Here is a 24,039-nt window from a genome sequence, read left to right on the forward strand (position 1 = left end):
ATAAAATGCCAGACTGGAATCCAGTTTGGGATTTCCATCCACAAAGCTGAGCAGGAAACCCCAGAAGGCTGATTTTGTGGATTGGTATTATGTTGTGGGAAAAAAAAAACCAACAAAAAAACTAAGTTCATGGTCTTCTTTACTGCTGAAAAATTGAGGCTAGTAAGGGAGAGGCATAGTAAACTCCTTTATTTTAAAGGATGAAAAATTGTGCTATTGCCTCGCCTGGGATCTTAGCTCAGAATGTTTTTTCACCAAGGCTCAGACTTAGAATTGTTGCCTTTGGCTCAAATGAACAGGACAAACATTAATTAAACACTTACTATGTGTCAGGCTGATGGAATTACTACAATGAGGCAATCACAGGCCCTGTCTAGAAAAGAATAATATGCTAGCTGCTAAAGCTACAAAGACAAACAGGAAATAGGATCTGCCCCGCAAGGTGTTTTGAATTCTATTACAGTAGGAGAGTGTGGAGAGTGAGAATAAAATGCACACAGATAAGTAAATTCCAAGTAAACTTTTTTTTGGTGAGTAGGGCTGGGTGAGAAGAACATTCACAGCTAAGACGATCAAGCAAGGTAGGTAGCCCTTGAAAGAAGGTGGAGGTGAAGGAGAGCATTTAGGCATGGGGGCATAGAAGAGGGAGAGGGAATGCTGTTTCTAGTCTTTTGAAACCCTGGAATATAGTGTTGGGTTAAAATTTTGTTTTGGTTGCCACATGGATATTTCAATTCAAGGAGAAAAAAGACCCCTTTAAGAACTTCATTTTATTTTCTATTCTAAGATGGCAAATAAAGCCCATATCCACCTTCTTCTAAAATAAAATAAGAGGTTTAAAAAGAGCAAGAATACTTATTTGTAAAAGATTTCAGAAATTATACTTGGCTCACAAAATTTGCATTGATCTTAATGATACACACACACACACACACACACACACACACACACACACACACACACATTTTAATGTGTCTTTATTAAGTCCCATTCTAGTAAGAGGAGAAAATTCAAGCATTTACTTGAAATGTCCCGTTATTAGGAATTTATGTTGCAGCAGATAGATTGGTGGGCCTGGAGTCAGAACTTCCTGAATTCAGATTTGGTTTCGGACACTCACTAGCCCTATGATCTGGCAACGCATTTAACCTAGTTTGCCTCAGTCTCTTCGTTTTTAAAATGATCCGGGGAAGGAAATGGCAAACCATTCCAGTGTCTTTGCCAAAAAAACAAAGAAAAAACAAAACAAAACCAAACCAAATTGGGTCAAGGAGAATCAGACAGGACTGATAAATGACCAGACAACAAAAGCTTTGACCTACTAGCTAGGGCATGCTTGAGGCATGCAGTAGTTAAGTGACTTGCTTAAACAAGTCTATCGGTAGGACTGATTGACAGAGATTGGATTTGAACCCAGGTTTTGGTGCCTCTAAGCCCAACACTTTATCCACTCTGACAAGCTGTCTCTGCTCTAGAGTCAGCATGCAATAGAAAAGAACAGTGACTGGATTCAAAGTCAGAGATTCTGAGTTAAATTCTAAATTCTTTTATATAGATTGCAGCATGATGGATCTAGAGCTGGATGGGACCTCCAAGGCCATCTAGGAAGGAAGGAAGGAAATGAGCATTTATTAATTGCCTTTTATATGCCAGGAATTGTGCTAAGCACTTTACAAATATTATTTCACTTGATCTGGTCCACTGGCCCATTTTACAAATGACAAAACTGAAGCGTAAATGAAGAAAATGAATTGTCCGAGATTACACAGATCACAAGACAGGATTTGAACCCAGCTCCTATGATTCCTGAACCAATGATTTCCCCCTTCTGCTAGATAATAACCTGTATGACATTGGCCATGTCCCTTATCCTCTTTGGACCTTATCTTTCTTAACTGTAAAATTAAAATGTTGGGTCAGTTGGCCTTTATCATCCTTTGCAGTTCTAAATCTGTGTTCCTCTATAAAAATGTATTCCAACTCTACAATAGGATGATTCTAGGTCTATGCACATTAGGAATTGGATGGGCCAAGGTGGAAGAATTAGATGCCAAGGTAGAAGTTCCTCCCAGTATCCGCCATTAACTTGGCTCTCATTCAGCATTGTTGCTGACGGACGTGAGGGTCTGTAGGAAACGTTATGTTCAGTCTTGCTGGAAAATCCTGGGCTGGAATGATGAGCCACCAGAAGACCCTTGCAACTTCAACCTGTGCTGAACCGTTTCCCACAGGAATAAGCTGCCTCACAAATTATGAATGGCAACTGGAAAGGAAGCAGCAGGTCACTGAGATAAGCTGGTTGTGTTGCATGGGCAGCCATGTGCATATTCGGCCCTTCCTATGAAAGAATGAGCCTCAACGCAAATGAATCAGACTGCAGTCTGGATCCTCCATTTTTTTTTTTATTCCAGTTCAATTTAAAACATGCAGACAATGAACATGCCTGAGAAAAAGCTGATGCAAGGCCAAGTGCCCTGGGAGCTTCTACTTACAGAAATAGACTCTATTTAATTGTCTTTGTAGTCATTGACAATAACATTTAGGTAATGGATCATATTGTTCCCTTGTAAACTGTCCCAGTGTGTCAGATGCTGCATCTCAGCAGGCTATTTACTTGGTAAATAATTTAAGGGAAATGCATTTATTTTGTTACAGACTATAATTGTTACTGATGAACCATGGGTGGCGTTTTCTTGTAGGTTGACCCACTGAGATTTTGAATTCTGACCACTGATCAATAGTGAGAAGCTAGAGAGGAAAAAACAAAGTCTGGGCCAGTCCCCATTTCTGAAAATGGGAAGTGCGTGGACTGCAACTGGGAGAATTAGTTCAGCTGTGAATCCCTCCTTTTCAGCCTCATTGCTCAGCTGGAGAGAATCAGGCGAAGGCTGCCCCCTTCCCTGACAGACTATTGGAGAAAGTGCAGCCTACAGAAATAGCCTTGAGTAATGGCTTTTGGTGGCTTTCTCATGTTCCAACTTCCAAAGACTTTTCAGTTCCCCAAACCTGGCTGACCACGTATGTGTGAACTACCTGCTTCTACTTCCAGGGGGCTGGGCTGTAACAGTGGGTTCAGGCAACCTCCCTTTCTTTCCACCTCCCCTCTTTATTTTTTATTTTTTATATCTTGAAGAGTTTTAGCCAAAATAAGGGGGCAACTACAACCTGGAATTCTTAGTCCAGTGAATTTTCTTTTTATAATTTAGGTACACTTAATTGTTAATACTCACTAGGAAATACTCAATAACAGAATCCTTGCCAATTAATTAGGATTAAAAAAAATCTCCAATAACTTTTACGATGCTTTTAGGTTTTACCCTCATAGGTATTTCACTTTATAACCCCAGCCAGCCCTCTTCCCTGAAATCTCCTTTTGAAGAAAGCACAAAAAGGGCTAAGCAGAATCAATCAACACAGAGGCTGTATCTGATAGCACATATAACATTTCATATCTAGAGTTCCCCATTCTTCCAAGAGGAGGAAAGTGCCAGAGATACAGTTTTAAAAGTCTCTTTGTTCTGGCTACTTGAAAAATAAGAGATAATTTGAGGCACTATAATAAAAACAATACAATGATGTATTATTCTGATGAATCCTTTTATGAAACTTACTCTGAAATGATACTGTGCCATTTTTACACTCCCCAACTCATTCTATTTTTGTTCTCTTTGTGAACTTTATAATTTATTTTAAAGATCACATCATACCTTCTCTTTGTTCCGGGACTCTTGAAATAAATGGTCTTTGGCCAAAATCAATAAAATTCCAGCCAACGGATTTGTTTTATTATTTTTTAAAGAACTACTATTGGTTTTCCTTTAGAGAAAACTGGTTTGTGTTAGACCCTTTTTGTGTAGGTAGATGCCACCTGACATCATTATTTCACCCATGGTTTATACAACTACATGGCAGGCAGAGCAAGCTGTGGCAAAGATTCCTTACCCTACTTTTTATGAAGCAAGTCCATATTCAGTCAGGAGAGATCTTTTACTTTCTGAATTCTTGAGTTCATGTGTTTTTAAAATTAATGGTGTCATGGTGGCATTTCTCATTATATAAATTTGGAAGTCCTCAGATGCTAGAAGGCATTGCTTATCTTTGTAAATACACATGTTCCAATTAAAATAGGTACTAAAATATTTTGGTGGCACTTCAGAACTCCCAATTTAGATTTAATTTAGATTAAAGCACTTATTCTTTTTAATAAAGTTATAAAATTGATTATTAAAATTGCCTATTGAAGATTAAAAGCAGTAGAACATTTATTTCCCTTACAAAACAATTTAGTCTTCACTAAGTGTGATTTTAATAATCAATTATGCTATTAAAATACAACTGCCATATCGAATCTAAGACTCATTTGTCATAACAGTTGCTATAATTATAGAAATTATACCTAGCTGCTTGTATAACTATAAACCTGTAATAAATATAAATAATTGTCTCCATTAATTCAGCTTGTAGCTACGGTTCTATTAATCTCACTCTTAAGTGGTAATTTGGGGATCTTCATTTAAAATGCCACTGTATCTTTCTTGTTCCATCTGACTGCCAGAGCCTCACAAATGTACCTCCTACTGTTGATTCCAGAAAGCAATTTATGAGTAAAGCCATTTCTCCCCATGAGTAATTAAAATGTGTCTTTAGATGTAAAGTTTGAGGCTATCAGAAAAGATGGGAATAAAAAGAGTGTGAATTGGACAAGGAAGTACATAGAAGAGAAAGAACAAATATTAATATGTTGGTGTTTCAGGCAACCAAACAGTAATAGCATTTTCATTAGAAAAACTCAATTTGAGATGTTTAGATGAGATAACCAACGCAACGAGCACCGACCAATGATCTTTTCCATCTTGTGTTTCTACAGGAGTGGATGAAGTTACCATTGTCAACATTCTGACAAATCGCAGCAATGAACAGAGGCAGGACATTGCCTTCGCTTATCAGAGAAGGACCAAAAAGGTATTAAAGATTTTGTGTGTAGAGGATGGTCTTATTTTGGGAATGTATAAAGCATGGGATTACTTTTCTCGAGTTTTGGATATTTCCAACCAAGGGGCCACATAATATCATTGTCAGACTGTAGTTTATCCAAGGGGGATGTATCATTGTTTTTCCTTTCTATTATTGGAAGCCTCTAAGCAGATCCTAAAGGTCTTGAGGGTATGCCAAAGGAAACCTTATTTCCCTCCTAATTAGAATACATGAAAAAAGAATTTCTAGTGGTTTAGGAAGAAGAGTTTGTAAATTTTTGCGTGGTGACTGGAATTTAGTTTTATCTTGCCTGTGCTTAGAATTATATGGCAGATTTTAGAGCTGAAACAGGCCTTAAAGTCCCTTGAGACCAACTGCCTTATTTTCAGATGAGAAAACTGACACTGAAAGAGGTTAAATGACTTATTCAAGGGCACATAGCTAATAAGGCATAGAATTAAGATTTGAACACAGGACTAGATTTCAAAGCCAGTGTCTTCCCAGTGCTCTGTGCTCTCTCATTGAGCATCAAACACTTCAAAATGGCATTTTGTCCTTAAAAAGACTAGGTTATTTGCAAATTTCCCATTAATCAGCTACAGAGCTAGCCATTTGAATTGCCAGGGTACTTTTAACAGGGTCCACAGGGTATATATGCCACTGGTTAAGGAGTTTTGTGTATTTTTATCTGTGGTTTTGGAACAACCAAGTGCTTATTCACCTTTTACTTTGTTGTGGTGTTGGCAGTTTTTATTTTTAACGGCTTGCTGTTTTATTTTTAACTTCTTGTTATTTCAAGTACCTGATTTATTCTTGAGCAATGTAGTAAATGCAGCTTCTTGTAGCTCACCCTTGACTTCTCCCAGGCAGATTTTCACTCTTATCAGTGGTTGAAATGAAGCAAAGGAACCTGCGCTTGGATGCAAGGGATTTAAATCAAGTATTGAGGGTCCTATGGGGTCGAGGAAAGATTGGGGCTGATGTAACTATAAGATACCTTTGGGAAGCAGGCCAAGTCATGATAACGCTCCCTTTTTCCTGGAGTAGTTGAAAGTGACATAAACAGGGGAACTGGCTTCCTTCATCCTCTGTGCATCAAAATTCCTTCTGGAGCTAGGCTTTTATTAATCTGCCCTGATAGCATCTGAGTGTGTGTTTTCTTCCTCCTGCTCCCTAAAAGGATCCATGAGCAGATAGAAAAACTGTGTCTCAGTTGAAGGAGAGACCCTCTATCCTCAGAAAATGTCCTTGTAATTGCTCCCTTAGGCTGTCACCTTCAGAATGTTATTCTGGAACGTGCCTTCTTAATCTGTATCCCTTTCTTGGTGTGCATGCATCTTATACATAGAATACAGTAGGACCAAATTTCCAGTTAGACAGCTGGTTGCATGGAGAGAGCAACTTTACCTAGCCCTGCATGGAGGAAGGCAATGGAGGGTCATAGATCTAGTGTTGAGAGACCGTCTGGTCGAATCCCCTCATCACTAGACAGTTGAATGTGCTCATTGACCTCAGAGTCGTTATTGTGTTTAGGGACAGTTTACTATTTGAAATATACACAGTCATATTGATTCTTAGTTTCTCTTAGTACTAAGGCAGACATCCTTGATCATAGCAGGATTATTTACCAGCCTTCTAGATACCTGAAAGTAGTTGTTTACTGCTACAGAGACAGCTTTAAGTTTGTGTCTTCCCCCTCCCCTCCAATCCCTCTTTCTCTTTGCTGAGGAAACTTTTCATCTCTGATGAAAGGGATAATAAACACTTTGAAACAATTTCTGGAGGGAGTAAGTACTGGGAATATAACCACAGTGTATCAAATTGGTATCAAACAAGGAGGAGAAAAAAAAGAAAGGACCCTGTGCGAGATGTGGAGACTTCTGTGAGAATGCACCCTTGTTCTGTCCATGCAAAGGTGATAGGATTAATAAATATATTTATAGTACTAGATGTGTAGATTGTGGCAAAAACAGAGAAGGGAATAGCAGGAGAATAGGGGGAAAATATTGCTCAAATTTCAGTTTTATTATTTCCCAGAGGAGACCATGCCAATTAAAAGTTTGATATTAGAAAGCAAAAAAAAATCCTTAAAACAGCAATAATTTGCTCCTCATTTTTGACTGATTTGCATGTGGTGCAATTGAAAAAACACTCAATTTGGAGTCAGAGAATCCAGGTTCAAAATCCAAGTTCTCCTTCTTACTCTCTTGTTTGATGTTGGAAGAATCACTTGGGAAAGCTTTCCTCTGAATTCTTCTAACTGGTTGATTTGAAACCTGGCCCTAGAATTCTGTAGGAACCTCTGTAAAATGCAGGGATTGGATCAGATTTCAAGTGGGACAGAGTAATTTCTGGTTGCTCCATTAGATGCTATTGGTAGGACTAAGTAAGGCATAGACAGGAAAGAGGAGAAGAAGGAAGAGGATGGGGGAGACTCATTTAAAGAAGGGAACTCCTTTAAAGTTTTTAGTGGGATGTGCCAGCATCATTGTCTCCACTTACAATGCCAGAAATAGCTTCCCTCTGCAATTAAGCTTATCTTTAAGACCCAGTCTAAAATAGGTATCTTTAGCCATAGTTCTTTTTTTTTTTTTTTTTTCTTATGGAAGAGCTCTTCATGTCTGGGCACTCCGATTTGTAATTCCCCAGTTAATTGCAGAAGCAAGAGCCCACCTAAGTATGATTTTCTTCTTATTAGGTAGTTGTTATAGTGGACACCCACAGACTGATGTAGTGTTGTGGCAAAAACTGAATTTGCTGACTATTGGACCTAAAGGACACAAATGCCGGGATGCCATCTGATGATCTTTGTCATAGCTGTGGTCCTGAGCTGCCTTAACTAAATGAGTGGTGCAGGTAGCAGGGCTCTCTGTAGATAAAGCCAAGTCTTCACATATGATAGATCAATCAATGTAAAATGGACTTAATTTTATTTCCTTTAGTCTTCAGGATGAACAGGGTCTTGGAGAAAAGATCCAGCGACAAATGTTTATAGTTTCCTGGTCAAAAAGCATCATAGTATTACAGACCTAGCATGGGAACTCATATAAGAGTTCTCTAATCCAATTAACCTCCTAAATAGCAGAGATGTTTGAACCTCAGGGAATCGTGAGATTTCAGTGAGGTATTAGAGCTTTCAAGAATGAAATAAAATTTCTTCATCCCTTTAGTGACAAGGAGGGCATCACAATGTGCCACTTATTCTTTCTCTCTTTACATCTTCCCCCTTGGATTTTAAGGAACTCTTTTGAAAGAAGGATCTGTCTTGTTTTGGGGTTTCTAGCATCTAGGTTTGTTGGAGAGAAGGTAAGAGAAGTAAAGAATAAATACTCTAAGCTGTAATAAATACTTCAGAACAGAAATGATAGTATAACAGATGTTTGTGTGTTTCCTTTAGAGATCATAAGCTACCTTAAAAATGAACTCATTTTACCATTGTTTTAATCATAGGTTTTTTTTTTTTAATTTTTAAATTTATTTGTTAATTAAAATACCCAGTTGACTCTCTTTTTCCTTCCCCTCCCCCAATCGAGAACACATCATTTGGCAAAAAGATATATGTATTTGTAAAACTATGTCTTACTTTTATCTATATATCAGTTCTATTGCTGGAGATGGATATACATGAAACATTCTTCCAACAATATTTCTCCTGCTGTATATAATCTTGTCATAACTTTAAAAATTAATGTCAATTAACTTTAAGTTCACATCATTTCCTTTTTTCCTCCCTCCCCAAAAGGAACTTGCATCAGCACTGAAATCTGCCTTATCTGGCCACCTGGAAACAGTGATTTTGGCCCTTTTGAAGACACCTTCTCAGTATGACGCTTCGGAGCTGAAAGCCTCCATGAAGGTAAACAAGTAGATTTAATCTAAATCAAAGTCTACCATTAATATTGGGAATTACTTTTTTTCCTTCCTCAGTGTAATTAGGTGATTTTCAGTTTTGTTGAATTCTTCCATTTGGAACTTTTTTTTTTCCTTGAATGAACTGAAGATATAGGGCCTGGGATTTGTACCAAAAATATTTCAATTCCTTTTTTTAAACTCTAAAGAAATTTCATGATGCTGAGAAGTCAGTTACCAGCTGTTACTGCTTGGCACCTGGGCAATTTCTCTACCATTTGGAAAACTACTTCCTTGATTGCACTTCCTCCTTTAAAAAATGTTTTGTGATTTTAAAGTAAAAGTTAAACACACAGGAGCTCCTCACTGAGGCTAAAAAATTCTGCCTTGGTATTTCATAGATTCACTATCCCCCAGTTCCCTGCTAGTGAAAAAATAATTAGAATGAAGATGGTTAGAACCAAAAGGAACTTTAAACATAATCTGTATAGAACCCCTCATTTTCAAGCTGAGGAAACAGGCTTAGAGAGGACAAGTGACTTGACCAAGATTACATTTTATTTGGCAGAAGAGCCTGGAACAAAATGGGAATAAGGATCCTTCTCAGTTCATTTGTTCATCTACTCATTCATTCGTTCTTTGCATTTATTAAGTGGCAGGCATTGTGTTATGTGCTTGGCATACAAAGATCAAGAAGGAATACTCTCTGCCCTTTAGGAATTTCTATTCTCCTAGTGGGAAACAACATAGGATAATGCAAATGAAAACAAAATAAATACAAAATAATTTTTGTAGAAATGGCATTAGCACATGGGCAAGGGGTCAGATTCAGGAAATGTCTCCATGGAAGAGGTGGCACTTAAACAGTTTTTTGAAGGAAGCTATGGTTAGTCTCTCTGTCTCTGTCTCTGTCTCTGTCTCTGTCTGTCTGTCTCTGTCTCTGTCTCTCTTTCTCTCTGCCTCTTCTCCATCCCCCTTCCTTCCTTTCTTTCTTTCTCACTTCTGAAGAGTTCAAGGTCAGGAGGGGGAGTACTCGCAGAGAAGGGGAACACCCTCAAAAAAGTCAGGGAGATAGATGAAATGTTATATATGAAGGACAGCAAATAAGCCAGTTTCACTTAAACTCGGAGTTTCTGGAAAGTAACATGCACTAAGGTTGGAATAGAAGAATTTAAAATGCCAAATAGAGGATTTTTTAACTTCATCCTAGAAGTGATGGGAACCACTGGAACTTCTGTGACTAGGAATTTCAGATCTTGGATGAGACCTGAATTTTCCATTTATGTACCATGAAATGAATTATCCTTTTGGGTTTTTTTGAGAAGTCAAATAAATTTTTTGTAAGTTTCTGTCATAGACTTACATCAGATTTATTATATGTAATTTTAATCTTGTAAAATGCTTAGCCCAGTCCCTGGCATATACTTTATAGAAATGCTGGTTATATTAGTATTATCATTGTTATCTATTCAACTATTCCTTATACCAACTAATTTGATGTCTGTTGCTAAATAATTATGAGAAACTGGAATCAGAATTGTACCGAGTCATTCTAGATTCCATTAATGAAAAAATATTATTTCTATACATGTGCATCTAGTGTTTATATTTTGTATGGAGCTAGAAATTACAAGGTTTTTGGATAATCAAATGCTGCCCTCTGCTGCTATAAGTCGATATAACTTATATGATTCTTTTTTAAAGCACATTTCTTATTCTGTTCTGTGTGCTAGTGCTTTTGTTGGGCCTTTAATAATTTCTGAATTGCAAAGAGACCAGTCTGTAAGCCTGTCACCAGAGCTATGGCCAGTGTCACAGTTTGGGCCTTTTCTCAAGAAAGTAAACTAGAGTGTGAGTCAGCATGTCTAGGGAAGGTGTACTTCTTGGGGACCAAAGCCTAAAAAAATAAAATCTGTGGTAATATCTAATTGTTAAATTCACTGTTCCTTATCATGCTGAAACCCAGCTCAGGCATCTCCCTTCCTCTTTTCCTTTGTTTCTCTCTTTTCATCCTCTTCTTTCTCCCTTTCCTCTCTGGCCTTCTCTTCCTTTCTTCCTTTAGCTCATCCCCTCCCCCCATTCTCTTCTTCCTCCCTACTTTTTTTCCTTATCCAATCTTCTTACCTCCGTATAGTTCTTTCTACATTTTCTAATCAGTCCAAGATTCATCAAAATAACTTTAAGGAGTAAAATTTCAACAAGATATAATGATCCTTTTTTGATCAATATTGTGCCTGAAATTTAAACCAGGGAAAGCACAGATAAACACAAGGTTTAGCCTTATGGAAGGTTTTTCTTACCATCAACACATTAGGTTGGTTCATACTAAATCTTTTCATCATGAATTCATTTTGCTGAGGTTGGGAACTAGATACTAGCAGCTGAAAGAGGATTCGAGATTTAGTGTCTTTTTGTATTTCTCAAAGACACTGAAGGCCAATGAAAGTAGTACTGAGTGAAAAACTGTTGACCCCTTTCCAGCTCTTTCATTAGTTGTAGTGACTGAGCTCCATACCCAAACTATGAAATCTGAAATGATTATGTTTATTGAATTACCTTTAAGAACAGTTTATTGTTTCTTTCAGAAGCAATAATATCTCGGTGTGTCACTGTTAACATTGCCCCTGCAGTAGGAATTATGGGCAGCCTTGTGAAAAACCCAGGCTGTTAATTAGTTCTTGAATTATTCCAATTTAACCCCAGACATAAACTCTATTGATGTTTGAAAAACATTTCAAAAGAGTTCAGAGACTACGTGGGTTAAATTCCAATAATGGAGACAAACAAGTACCTTGTAAGGTCCTTGCTTTTCTCTCAAACATAAGCCTGAGCAAACTTACATGGGTAAAGGACTTCATTGTTTCAGTTCACGTTTGTGTAAACCTTGAAAATGAAAAGATACTATCCAAATATGTGTCCTGAGTCACTTGATCCTCATTTTACACTACTTATTTGTGTATAAGTAGGGATGTTTTGTGAAACATACGTGGTTGTTTACGTAGAGTCCTTTCTGTTGGCAAAGAATTTTAGGGACGAAGTTTTTGCTTTACCAAATGTCAGAGCCTTAATAAGACATCTTGAAATCCTGTAGGTAGGTAGAGGTTTTTGCTGGTGAGATAGATTAAGTTCAAAATTTAAAATTAACCATTGACCAATTGCCCAAGGCTTAGCACATGGTACTTGAGCATATCTGGGGGGCAGCTGAACTCTAATAGAGTTTAATTAATAGCTGACACTCTTTTCATGTGGATAAGTAATTTTCTTATTGTATTAACACCTTATAATTGATTTACATTTTCAACAGTACTCATTCTGTGTAGTTCAAAGCATTATTTCTATATTCACTTTTACTTTAGCTTCCTAGAATGGCAAGTATTCAAGGACCTGATTATTAAATCTTGACTTTGATCACAAAGCAGGCTTTGAAATACATGTTTCATCATGTCCTTTCAACCAGTCTGGCTAAATCAAAAGTGTATGTATTAAATTTGAATACATCATCTCCCCAATTCTTAGTCCTTAATAAAATGTTGGTGTCTGGCTTTATTTGACACTTCATTATTTCTTTTTGCTCCTCTAAAATGCCTGAAGAGTGCATAATAATTAAGGGGAAGAGGCAATGCAAGTATAACATTTTTAACATTCATCCAAATTTTCATTTAAAGCTTGTTTTATCATCTAGCTTTTTCTGGCAGAAAGATTTATTTGAATCTAACATTCTGGCTGTGGGTGATGCCATACCATCACCAATGTTTCATTTGCTTTAAAATGAGTGAAAAGCACTTTTTAAGGGATGGAAGATAGCATGAGTAGCTAAAGAAAACTGCCCAAATTCTGTCTTGGGAAGACATAAAAAGGAATTGGATGGGGAGATAATGGAGTTGATGCCAGTTTCTTTTACTAAGTCCAAGGGATTCATAAATGTGTATACCAAAGGAGATAGAAGCAGCTCTATGATTATTAGTACTTAAATCTTACAACTATGTGATTATGTGTATGTGGATCTTGATGGCTTCTCAGTACTGTTCCTCCCTAATTTTGATCCACTCTTCCAGGGCCTGGGTACTGATGAAGATTCCCTCATTGAGATCATCTGCTCACGGACAAACCAGGAGCTCTATGAAATTAATAAGGTCTACAGAGAAAGTAAGTGAGCTCTCTGTTTTCTGTAATTCAGTTAAACGCATTCAGCTCGATTTCCCTGAACATATAATAGAAAGTGCTGGCCAGAGAGAAGTTTGGCCAGTCAGCCCATACTTTTTGTCATGCTGGGGAGGGAAATTTCTCAAAGTGTGTTAGTTTTGTTTTAAAAATTACGCAACAATTTTGCTTCTGCCTCATTCCCTGACTTTGGGGCATTTCTTTGTCTATCTTTAAGGAAGGCGGAAGGTAAAGCAGATAAAACAAAAATTGATTAATTTTGTATCATTATTGGTAGCTGTGCCAGAGGCAGTGAGGTCTAATAGTTAGAGATTAGCCTCACAACCAGGAAGATGTGAATTAAAGTGTAACTCTGATACGTACTGATTCTATGGTCAGATTATTAACTTCTCAGTGTTCTAAGCAAAATTCTAAGAATGTGAATTGTAGAGAAGGGGCCCACCTATGTTAGCAAAGAGAGAGCTCTCTCATCTGGGAGTTTTCTATACCAAAGATATCACAGATCCAGTCTTTATCACTTTCTGTGTTATTCTTAAGATTTGGTGGGAAGGAACTTTAAACCTGGTTGAAATAATGTTTTCGTGTTATATGAAAATTCCATTTGCTGAGGCTTTCTAGTTTCTCTTACCACAAATAATTCAAGCTTGACTCTTTAGGAATAAGCTTGTTGATCTCAAATTTGATCCAGCCCTGTCAGTCCTTTGTTACTAAAAGCGACAAAATGATTCTGACTCCGAGAGGATAAAAGGCTTCTTTCTTAATAATTAGATATTGATTTAGGGGTAGGGCACACCGATGTCCATGATACATTCATTATTCAGGCTAAGTCAGGCACGTCAAAGCCTTGGCATGAGCTAGGACAGCGGGTTGGTAGGAGGGTAGATGAGTAGGCAAGAAATGTAAAAACATATTGACTCTCTTTTCAAGTGTACAAGACAGAGTTGGAGAAGGACATTATTTCGGACACATCTGGTGACTTCCGCAAATTGATGGTTGCCCTGGCAAAGGTTAGTTTCTTTCAGCATATTTCTTTGCCCTTGTTCCTCTAACTCCCTTGGTCAGTCCCGTGCCTCATTTTGTGACTGGGAGAGAATTAACTAAATCCTCCAGGGCCTGCTGCTTTCCTGACAGTGGGTTTATACTGTCACTGCAGAGTTGTCATTTTCATATAATAGGATTTCTTATCCTGAGAAACAGCCTGGGCTAGTGGACTTGGGGAACAGAAGGAGAATAAGTAACTCCTGAGGCCCAACCTCAGCTCTTGCTGGGTGACTTTAGCAAGGTCATTTTGCCTCTGTCCAGGAGGGATCCCCAAACCCACTCACCAGGTTGTACATTCTCATCCTTCAGTTTACCTGAACTCACCAGGAGGAGAATAAGGAGCATGCAGACACATCTGGGAGGATTTACTCATGTGGTCCTGTGCTTAGTGTTGTTGGTTGTTGTAAATCAATTTGAAAATGCAAGGACAAGGCATTGTTGAAATGCAAAGTATTATCACCTCTAAGCCTGAATTGTGTTGAGAATGCAATTTAAATGCCCAAGTGGGAATTGAAGTTTAGTTTCCCTGGGACCTTCAGAATGAAATGATTAGTGTGCTCCATTTTAGACCCTGGTACAGGTCCTTATCATCTCCAAACAGCTCCTAGCAGTGCTTTCTGTCTCTAGTCTCCTATCTACATACACTTTATCCCAGGTATCAGACCAATCTTTCTCAAATGTTATTTTTGTCATATCGCCCCTTTTTTTCAAGAAAGGACATCATAAGAAACTTACATGTAAACCTACAAAACCTAAGTCAAAATCAAACTCCCTTTTCTCTCCCTCCTCTTCTCTCCAGATCCTCCATAATCTGCCTCCACCCATCTTATCCATCCCTTTTTTCCAACTTGATTATTCCAGACAATGTATAGAGAAGCAGTGTAGTTTAGTGGTGAGAGTTGGCTTTGGAGGCAGGGAGACTTTGGTCTAGTCTTGTCTCTGACATATAAGTGGGTATCCAGGAACTTTAACTTCTCAGTGTCTCAGAAAACTCTCTAAAACATATAGGTTGCAGAGCAGGTTTGAATTAGTAGAAGGTGCTTATTAATTCTTGGGAGTACCCTAAATCACTAAAAATCACAAATTGAGTTCAAAACATTACTTGTGAGAAGGAGAGCTCGTCACTGTGATAACCTACTTCATCTTGCTCTTCATAGTCAAACACACCCCATCCTAATTCCCATATAATTATTTAATGTGTGTTAGGTCCTGAGGATGTCATAGTCCTCTGATTGCTTTAGATATTTACTGATGCAAATCATAACCCTTTTACCATTTCATAGTTAGCATTTGAAAATTGGCAGAAAAAGTTCATTGCTCTGGGACCAATCTGGTGCTACGCTTCTGGGCTTTAAGAAATGAAAAGTTGGGAAAGGGAGTTTTAAGATACGTACCCAAATAATTAGTACATTTAGGCTGTCATAAATATGTTGAAGAGATAAAACAGAAAGGTGAAAGATTGGGGAAAGATCACTGCTAACTGGAAGTTACTCAAAAAGGTTTCATGGAATAGATAACACCTAGTGATGTGTTGATATTTAATAGCTGGTTCTCTGGAAAAAAAAAAAGGAATATACCCATAAGTTTAGTCTTCACTATTATTTTCCTGTAACTTAAGTCGAGACAATTAACAAACCAAATAACTCAAACTCTGATTTTTGCCATTTTGAAAAGTGTAAAAGCTCACACTGAAAACCTCACATTTGGCATTTAGAGCTGGCTCCAGCACACCCTTCGCTGACACTGGGGTTGCGTTTTGAGGGAAGATAAACTATTTCAGCAGGCAGAGATAATGATGGGAGTCCATTCCAGGAATGGGTATTTATTAAAACAAATGCATTCAGGTAGAAGGCGGGACAAGATTGGAGAATGGCTAATAAATTAGTTTGGCTGTAATATAGGAAGTGTAGAAAGAAGCAGCATGGCATGAGACTAGAATGGTGGGTTGGAGACATATTGTGGGGTTCTCAAATGCCCCATTAAGAAGTTTATATTTTATCCTGTCAACACTGGAGAGCTACTTAGTCTTTGAGCAGGTGGAGTGACATTCTATGGATTGTGCTTTAGGAAACTAGCTTTGGCAGCCCTATAAATGATATGAGAGATCATGATAGACTGATAGACTGTAAATGGGAAATGGGGGTTGGGAAGACCAGTTAGGAATCCATGACAGTCATCAGCCTGCATAAAACCTTTCTCGTTTGCTCCATCACCACTGATTTCTCTCTTCTCCTGAATTCTTAGTACTTCTTCAACATCTTAGAGCACTCAAATGATTTTACACTTAATGATTCTCCTTCCTCATTATATTATAGGCTACTTGAAAGCACTAACTTTATCTTATGAAGCAGTAGTAGTAGTGTGGAAAGAGCCTTAGAATCAGAGGAACTGAGTTCAAATTCAGACTTTTCTACTTAATATTAGCATGATCTTTGGCGAGTCATCTTCATTTCTCTGAGTGAACTTCCCCATTTGAGAAGTGATGGGGTGGACTAGGTGACTCTTTAACATTCCTTCTTGCCTTTATTTAGGGCCTCCACTTTGCTTATCTTAGTAAATGTTTGTTGATGAATGTTGGAGAGATCAGAAAATAACTACTTTTCAAGGTTTGGTCTTTTAACATCTTGACCCCACCTGCTCCTACGATTATTTTTTTTTTGTGTGTGTGTTGCTTGTAGTGAGTGTATTGAAAATATAGTTATTCAAAGTGAATATTTAATTAGCACACATATGTAGGAACTGAAGGAAAATTAAAATTTGTCTTAAGCTTATGATAAAAAGTTATGTTTATGTACTTCATACATTTCTTTTTACAGGGGAAAAGAGCAGAAGATGGGTCTGTGATTGATTATGAGCTAATCGACCAAGATGCTCGGGTAAGTGACACGATAGCCAATGATGATGTCTGTTTGCTAGGAGTGCTTTATTAAAATGTATTTGCTGCAGGCAGAGGCTCATATAATAATTAATAATAATTGGCATTTGTATAGTGCTTTAGTTTTACAAAACACCTTATGTATGTTAACCATTTAGTGGAAGATGAAGCTCTTCTGAGAGTAAGGAGCTGACAAAAGTGGTTGGGACTGGTGCTGATTTTTCCTGGATAATAGCACCCTTCTTTCAAAGCAGGTCTCAGAATTCTTTAAGATACATAAAGGTTTCATTTCTACCTAAAAGTTAAAGACATGGCATAAATTACTAATGGGAGAGTAAGATGAGTTTAGATATTTTAATAACAATAGGAATGGAGTGTTGTCTTTCCTTGTTGGTATTTAGGTATACAGCATTATATGTGTTTCTTAGTTTGTAAATGCTCTAGACTTCCTCCCTCCCCATCTCCCCTATTCCCTGTCTCTTTCTTTTCTCTCTTCTCTTTCTTCCTTCCTGTCTCCCTTCTTTTCCTCTCTCTCTACCTCCTTTCCATCTTCTTCCATTCTCTTTCCTATTTACTCTCCTTCCTTCTACTTCATCACCTGTCTTCTCTGTACTTATTCATTCCTACCTATTGCCCCTGGATATTTCAAAGGCTGGATCTGGGCTAGTACTAACTGATAATGCAGGCCTTATTAACCTTTTATTGTATTATGGATCCCTTTGGCTCTCTGGGGAAAACTATGAATAATATTTTTAGAATAATATTTTTAAATTCTTAGAATAATATTTTTAAATTCATAAAATAAAATACATGGTACTCAAAGGAAAACTATTACACTGAATAAAAAAGTTCACAGATCTTCAAGCTAAGTATCCCTGTCCTAATAGTTGAATATTGACATTTGGAAATCAGAGCTATAGAATACTGAAATTGTTTTTGCCTTTTCTATTGTTTCAGTGGCAGATAGATTCTAAGATTAAAGCTTTCCCATTAGTGTGGTATAGGGAAACAACTGGCCAATGTCGATAGGCCCTTATACTGACAAAAGTCCCTTAAGAAAGGGCTAATAAGTGTGTCACTATTGGAATTTACTTGTGTGGAGAAAAGTTCTCTAATCATGTCCAAAGGAAAACCTTCTGCACCACCTATATTCTCCTTGTGAATAATCAGTCACTTAATGAGCATTTATTTAGTACTAACTATGTGTCAGACACTGTGCTAAATACTGTGGATTCTAAGAAATGTGAAAATAGTCTGCATTCAAAAAGATTCCATTTTAATGGGTAGAGAAATATAAATAATTAGCAACATACAAGATTCATATAGAGTAAACGGAAGGGGAATTTAGAGGGAATGCTCTAGCACCTTAGGATATGGGCAGGAAGAGACAACTGACAAATGCCTACAGTAGAAAGTGGCATTTGAATTACTTCTTGGAGGAAACGGGGATCTATTCCCTTTATGCCTGAGGGTAACCACCAGAGAATGAACCCTCTAAATACAAGCTGTAAATTTTTATTTGGGTCTGTATCACAAGATTTTCTTCTGGTTTTGTTTTTTTGAGGATCTTTAAAAAAATGTAAAGTCTATTTTAGGTTGTGATGATGCTTTAACTAGTGATATTTGAGTTTTGTCTGCCTTGCCTGTGCCTATAGGACCTCTATGATGCAGGAGTGAAGAGGAAGGGAACTGATGTCCCTAAATGGATCAGCATTATGACTGAGAGGAGTGTGTGCCACCTGCAGAAAGGTATCATGCCCAGAAGGCTTTCTAATATATGAGCCAAGTTAGACTTTGCCCTGGAGACATACTTCACATTTGAGCATGATGCCAGGATTTGGGGGAGGGTGATAGTGGGGGAGGATTTTGGTGGCATAGTTCTATCTTGGAACACTTACCTTCACATCTATCCGTTCCCTTTCACTCATTCCCATCTGCCAGTCATCATGCACTTATTAGACACCTTGCATCCATTCCCACTGACTACCGCTTTTGGCCCTTACCATTCCCAGATATGTTAAGGTAAGAGTTACCTTGACCTCTTCTCCCATTTTTCTTTCTATTTTTCCATTTTTAATAACTTGAATGAAACATTCAGTCCATAAATCATAAATTTTTGTACTATGAAGAAATGTAATGAAATACTATGGCCAGACATTATCAAAGAGAAACAGCATCTCACAGAGTGGATAGAGGTTGAATTTAAAGCCTGGAACATCTGCATTTAAATCCAGTACCTGACATTCATTAGTCCTGTAAACCTGGTCACTTAACCTCAGTAAAACTCTATTTCCTCATTTGTTAAATGAGGAATTTGGACTAGGTGGCTTCTGAGATATCTTTCAGCTGTATGATTGTTCTCTCTCTCTCTCTCAACATTTTTTAATTAGTTGCTTTTACTGTGCACTGAACTCATTTTCTTATGGAAGGGAGATGAATGAGCAGGCTTTTAAATTCATGAATGCTATCAGATCTTTTTGATTGTGGTCCCTTTTTTTTAGATTTGTACCTCTGGTTTCATCAGTTTAGGGAACTCCCTACCCTGTATGGGAACTCCCTCCTTAGATCCAGGTTTGTAATTTGCCTGTAACCTAGAGAGTTTCCTGGGATACTAAAACTAAATAGGTTACTCACCTCGTAAGAATCAGGGGAAGATCTTGTTCAAAATCTTCCAAGATTGTCCTTCTATCCATTACTCAGTTGAATTCAGACACCTCAAAGACAAAGACTGTTTTTGTCTTTGTCTTTGTACTCCCAACACCTAACCCAGAGCCTGATAGATAATAGATAATTGATGCCTGTCAAATGAATATTCCATCCTTCTTCCCCACAAGCATGATTGACAATTTTGGTTCATCATATTGAACTTCGAATTCCTTTGTCCTTATAGTATTCGAAAGATACAAGAGCTACAGCCCTTATGACATGCTGGAAAGTATCAAGAAGGAGGTCAAAGGAGACCTTGAAAATGCCTTCCTCAACCTGGGTAAGCAAATATGTGCTACATGGCTCCATTTTAGCTTTCCCTGAACAGTCCTAAAGTCTTAGTACTTAATCAGCCCTACCAATTTAGATGGGTAATTGGAAGTTCTTCTTCTGAATGTGAATGATTTTTGCACTGAAGAAAGAGAAAGGAGCTATGATTTAGGAGCTTTCTCCACTGTGGCTTTGTATAATCAACATCATCATTATACCACCTTATATTATATATAGTGCTTTCCATTCCTTAAAGCACTTTTATGCCCATTATCTCAATTTATGGATATTATGTAAGAACATTAAACTGAAAGAGACTTGTTATAGTTAGGACCAGAAAGCATGACGAGTGGGGAGGGGAGAGGTGTTGGAGGAGGAGAGGGGGGGATGATGATAAAAGAAGGGAGGGACCCTATTATTGAAGGAGATTTTTGGGTCTATATTTCATCTGTATCCACTGATTTTTAGCATCTTTGGTGATTAGTATCAGTCTTGGGATAAACATGTACAATTTTCTGATTCCTATCAGACATTCTTACTTTAAAATATATTTTAGTAAAGAAAGCCTATTTTGTAATGTAATCCTTTCTAGTTTACTCAGCAGGGATAAGACCATTTCACTTTTAGGTTTTGTAGATAGATAAGCAGTCACACCAAAAGTCTGACAGTTTCTTCTTTCTGTAGTTCAGTGCATTCAGAACAAGCCCCTGTATTTTGCTGACCGTCTTTATGATTCCATGAAGGTAAGAGCAACTGGTGACTCAGCTCAGAGTTCTGCTGCTTGGCCCCTCTTCTTTCCTTGACCCCAGTTTGCTTTGTAATTTCTCAAAAAGTGTGATGCTTCTGATAGAGAAAAGGACCCACTGGCTAGAGCCAGGAATCAGGAGTTCCAACTCCTTTGTGTTTACAATATATCATACAAATAATGTCTAACCTACTTTGAGTGCTATAATGTTTGCATAAAAATATTTATAAAGCACACATGAAAGAGGGCAAACACTCTGTTGATTATGTCACTCCCCTGATTCCCTGTTGCTTACAGAGTAAAGTACAAATTCCTTATCTTGGGGTTCAAGGTCCTCTACACTGTGGCCTCAGCTCTTTAGGCTTATCTGTCACCCATGCCCTATGGGGCGTAAACCTTTTGTTTCATGCAATCTGCTCTACTGACTGTCTCCTAGATTATGCTTCCTCACATGTGTGCTGTTCTTCTAGCTTGAATTGTCCCCACTTCCATTTCTGTGTATCAAAATCTTCTTTCTTCTGAAACCTATATCCATTCACATATCTTCTTTAAAGCCTTCCCTCATCACCTTAGGTTTTACTTAGAAATGGAGCTTCCATTTTCTTGACTCTTTCAGCACTTACTATTGATTCTATTCGTATACTCAATTATATAACTTGTATTTATATCAGCTTCTACTAATTAATAGGGTAACTAATAGGTCAAGTCAGAGGCACCAGCTTATGTTTCTTTGTGTCTTCCATACTGCAGAGCACCACACCTCTATAACAGGTGTTTATTTTATTAAATTTTTGTCCAATCAATGAATAAATGTGGTGGGTTTTTGCAACCATTTAATCCTGTCATGCTTGAGTTTTCCAAGGAGCTCCTTTTTCTTTATAAATAATTTTGCCATTGTATTTGTCACTTCTTAGAGGGCAGAGTCTTTTGTAAAAGACCTAACATTCTTCCATGTGTAAGCAGACCCCTTTAAACTGCTTTTTGATGATAATGTTTTCAATGAATTGTAACTTCTGATGTAAACTTGACTGTAGGGCAAAGGGACCCGCGACAAGGTCCTGATCAGGATCATGGTCTCCCGTAGTGAGGTGGACATGTTGAAAATTAGATCTGAATTCAAGAGGAAGTATGGAAAGTCTCTGTATTATTTCATCCAGGTAAGATTGGAAGTATGGACCTCTAACCTGCTTTGTATGCTTGCTGAGAGCCCTTTTCTACTGGTTGGTCATATGGACCACCTGGGAAGGTGGCAGAGAAATGCCATTGCACTTTTTTTTCTTTGGAGGAAATTGTTTTAATTAGCTCTATACTCCTTCTCTAAAACATGGACAATTTTCTTTGTTGGACTCAAAGCTCTTTCCTGGCAGCATCACATAGAAAATATAATAGAAACACCCCTGACAGTGTCTCATAGAAAAAATAATAAACTCTGCTTAATTGAAAATAAAAATAACTGAAAACTGGATATTTTTTAATGTTCCATATTTCTAATTCTTTGAGAATCAGACAGATGACAATTAATTTTCTGTTGTGGGCTTATATAACACAGTGACAACAACAAAAGAACCAAATCACCTTGGAGGGTATGCTGTTGGGCTAGCTTAGATTTGGCTATATCTGTTGTCCTTTGCATTACTTTGATAGTGATAGCCCTGAAGGGATTTCAAGCTCCTCACCTGCCTTCCAGATCATTCATTACAGATTCATTACATTTAGTTTATTTTATTCTTTTCTGGTGATTTAGAAATATGTAATGCTGTATGACATTATGACAACTTCTCGTTTAACCAGAATCTTCAGTCAACTCCAATATCCCATTCCCCAGTCAAATGGAAACATGCTTCATTATTCCGAATGAATAGGAATTTTAATCTATAAAGGAATAGTATTCCTTTGCCATTGTGAGACTAAGATCTAATTTTAAGGTGCTCTTCTTGGAGGATTCCACAATTTTTTAGTACAATAGGGGTCAGTACCGAAAAATTTAGAGCTGTAAACTATACCCAGGTCTTCCATTCTGTAAAATTTTTACCTGAACTTAGGAAGAGAATAGGTAGTCAGTGACCATCAGTTTATCTGAAAAATGACTCTAGGAATCCACTTTCTGGCACAATTAAGAAAGAGCAAAAAGGTCCCTATTGTTGATCCCTGAGTTCAGATAAGGAGAGCCCCATCAGCAGCAGCTGGCTTGGCTGGCCTAGAAACAAGGCATTTTCTTCTGCTGTATGAGCACATTTAGCCACATTTGTTCTCAGTCTGGTGCATTCGCTTTTACCGGTGTATTATGAAACGGATCCCAAGGCAAAAGCAGCATAGCATATTGGCCTTCGTGGAACATAGTTAGGACCAGGCACAAAGTGTTCACATCAGCTATCCCCAAAGTGATCAAGACACAAAACTAGATAGTTGTTTCATCTTTTGCCAACTTCTGATTCATCTCTCTTGAGTATAATCTCTATGAGCCATTAGATTGTGAAACTCAAATTTAAAAAAAAAAAGTTTCCTCTGACCTTAGATTACATTTACTTTCCATTCTTTATTCCTTAAGGTCTTTAAATACTTAATTGTCTCTTTCAGTTACTCTCTTTTATCATCAAGGACTGGAATCAAATAACACTGTATGATATGGTTGGGCCCATACCTGTTTCCCTGAATTTAAGTTCTTTATTTGTTGGATATGAATATACTCTATGATTTGTAGACTTGCTTTAAGTGTGTGGTGGGGAGGGCTGGTAAGCAGCACTTCAGACCCTTTATTGTGTCTTAACAGCTCCTTTTCCTTCTCTTTCATGACGTTGTAGCAAGACACAAAAGGAGACTACCAGAAAGCGCTTTCTTACCTCTGTGGCGGAGACGACTAAAACCCATGTGGAAGAACATGACCAAAGCAGTTGTGATACCCAGAAACATTGTTTTCTGCCCCTCCCCCTTGTAGAAAATCAACTTGTGGTAACTTGCAACTAACAGTAACTCATATTAGTCCCTACTAGGGTGATGTTATTTGCTTTCTTGTCCTTTTCTAGTCATATATGCATTGCTTGGCTTTCCTCAAGTTTCTCCTAGTCAAAGGAATAAACATTCCAAGGGAATGGAAGTGAAATCTCTGATGTGAAACACTCAGCCTCTTATGTACTGTGTCATCAAAAGACAAATAAAACTGAATTTTTACTTTAAAAGCTGCTCTTGTTGCCTTTGCTTTCAGATATAGAATTGAAAATGAATTGGTCTCCTATTGAAAGGGATTATCCAACATTGTGGTTTTCCCTATTCAGTAATCCTATAGGCAGTGCTTAGCAGGAAGAAGTGACTTCCCACAAAAGGGTGAAGATGGAGGAAGGCCAAATCATTGTCAGTCTCAGCACCCCTTGTCCCTCAGAATGGTCACATACAGGTGAAATCCAGTATAAATGAATATCAA

At 37.7% G+C, this 24,039-nt stretch overlaps 1 protein-coding gene across 1 annotated transcript in view; it reads left to right on the top strand.

Annotated features, from left to right (window-relative positions):
* ANXA2 (annexin A2) overlaps nt 1-23,797 on the top strand; it is a 56,817-nt gene extending 33,020 nt beyond the window's left edge. Inside the window, exons 4-13 of the mRNA XM_044665392.1 lie at nt 4,868-4,962; nt 8,717-8,830; nt 12,879-12,969; nt 13,912-13,991; nt 16,842-16,901; nt 18,556-18,649; nt 19,791-19,886; nt 20,561-20,619; nt 21,656-21,778; nt 23,423-23,797. Coding sequence (XP_044521327.1) covers nt 4,868-4,962; nt 8,717-8,830; nt 12,879-12,969; nt 13,912-13,991; nt 16,842-16,901; nt 18,556-18,649; nt 19,791-19,886; nt 20,561-20,619; nt 21,656-21,778; nt 23,423-23,482 — 872 coding nt within the window. The 3' untranslated portion in view covers nt 23,483-23,797. The remainder of the gene's footprint in view (nt 1-4,867; nt 4,963-8,716; nt 8,831-12,878; nt 12,970-13,911; nt 13,992-16,841; nt 16,902-18,555; nt 18,650-19,790; nt 19,887-20,560; nt 20,620-21,655; nt 21,779-23,422) is intronic.
* Nucleotides 23,798-24,039: the final 242 nt, after the last annotated feature.

The sequence above is a fragment of the Gracilinanus agilis genome, chromosome 2, assembly GCF_016433145.1.
Source record: "Gracilinanus agilis isolate LMUSP501 chromosome 2, AgileGrace, whole genome shotgun sequence".
NCBI lineage: Eukaryota > Metazoa > Chordata > Mammalia > Didelphimorphia > Didelphidae > Gracilinanus > Gracilinanus agilis.